The following is a 1,563-nucleotide window of genomic DNA, read 5'->3' as shown; positions in this document are numbered from 1 at the left end:
GTGTTATTTTTGCATTTTCGCACAGAAATGCCGTTGGGAAATTCGTGTAAGCAAAAAAAAAAAGTGGAAAACCACCAAGACCAAGTAGAGGAAGATATATACTTGGGCTCAAACGGCTATAATGCCGTGGACGTCGACACGGACGTGGCCTTATTAATTAGAACACGCGCCCCATGTAATATTTTGCTTTTCTTTCTTTCTTTTTTCTTTGGTAATTTCCCATTTTCTCATATACCACTGATACTTAGTATCAGGAAGAAAGGACACTGTGTTTATTGTGTAATTTAAATTCATTGCAATTTTTTTCATCTCATTTTCTTAGGGTTTCGAGTACAAAATTTGCATATGAATGGCTAACTATTTCCAGAGGAAAATAAAAGGTCATCTCACCGCAAAATTCATCAAAATTTGAAAGAAAGGATTTTGAAGCTAATGAGCTGCAAAACCAAAGAGAGAGAGAGAATGAGAGAGAGAGAGACTAAGTAGGTAATGAGAAAACACTTCAGAAAACCTTTGAGGTAAACGAGATTTTTCTGCCATTCAAATTCTAAACTCAAATAACTCATACATATACAAATTGTTCAACTATACATGCATATGTATTTATATTTATATATATTTACACTTCCAAAATATATATAGAAGAATCGGAAGACATGGCCCATCTGCCGAAATGTTTCGGACGTTTGCTCCATCCCGGTGTGGTTCTTACCCATGAGCTGAATCAGAAAATGATTGCCTTTATGACAATGAGTGACGAGCGAGCCGAATTGGACAGTGTCATAGGACGCTTGCGTCAGCAGCAGGACGAGACTGAAAACAATCTGGCCGAAGCCTTGTCCGAAGACGACTTTCAGGGTGCTCTTAGGGGACGTCCAGTGACTGATTCGAATGAGGAAGAATTGCATGAGATCTGCAACCAACATCTGGGTAGAATTATTGAAAAGTTGGCTACTAATTATGAGCGTCTCGTCTATTTGGATGCCGAAATACGTAAAATGAAATCGACCATTGAGAAAGGCATTACCGCGGTCAATGAACAGGCGGCAGCAGCAGCAGCTGAGTCATCAATGTGATCGATTATAATGAAGACAAGACTTTACTTTTAATTCTTTTGTTTTTTAAAACACAAAAAGAAATTACATTTTATTTTATTCATTACCAGGAGAAATTGCTTCTGCCCTCATCTTTCCCAACATTAAAATTTGGATTAATTAAATATAAATTTACATATTTCAAGGCTTACAAATTTATAATGTTATCCAAGAAATATTTATGATGACCCAAGTAAAGGGGGAGCCAAGTGAAACGTCTTTTAAGGCACACATAGACCAGATACAGATATACAAATTGCTTATATATTGCCGATTTTGAAGCAATTATTTACTATCGATTCAAACAAATATCGTTACACTTTGCATATTTCAATCATAACTAGCAATTGTTTGTTTTTTTTTCAGTATTTTCCGCATCTTTTATCTCATACTTATGGTTTGGTCAGTTTAAATCCCATTAATGTGCATCATGTGAATGAAATTAAAGCCGCAACAATCTCATTTCCGC

General features: G+C 36.0%; 1 protein-coding gene across 1 annotated transcript; it reads left to right on the top strand.

Annotated features, from left to right (window-relative positions):
* Nucleotides 1-597: 597 nt before the first annotated feature.
* Nucleotides 598-1,245, top strand: LOC6645961. The gene has a single exon (XM_002068625.4). The coding sequence runs from the start codon at nucleotides 657-659 to the stop codon at nucleotides 1,074-1,076; it is 420 nt and encodes a 139-aa protein (XP_002068661.2). The 5' UTR covers nucleotides 598-656; the 3' UTR covers nucleotides 1,077-1,245.
* Nucleotides 1,246-1,563: the final 318 nt, after the last annotated feature.

The sequence above is a fragment of the Drosophila willistoni genome, assembly GCF_018902025.1.
Source record: "Drosophila willistoni isolate 14030-0811.24 chromosome 2R unlocalized genomic scaffold, UCI_dwil_1.1 Seg167, whole genome shotgun sequence".
Classification (NCBI taxonomy): Eukaryota; Metazoa; Arthropoda; class Insecta; order Diptera; family Drosophilidae; genus Drosophila; species Drosophila willistoni.
This window is presented reverse-complemented; position numbering and strand designations above follow the sequence as displayed.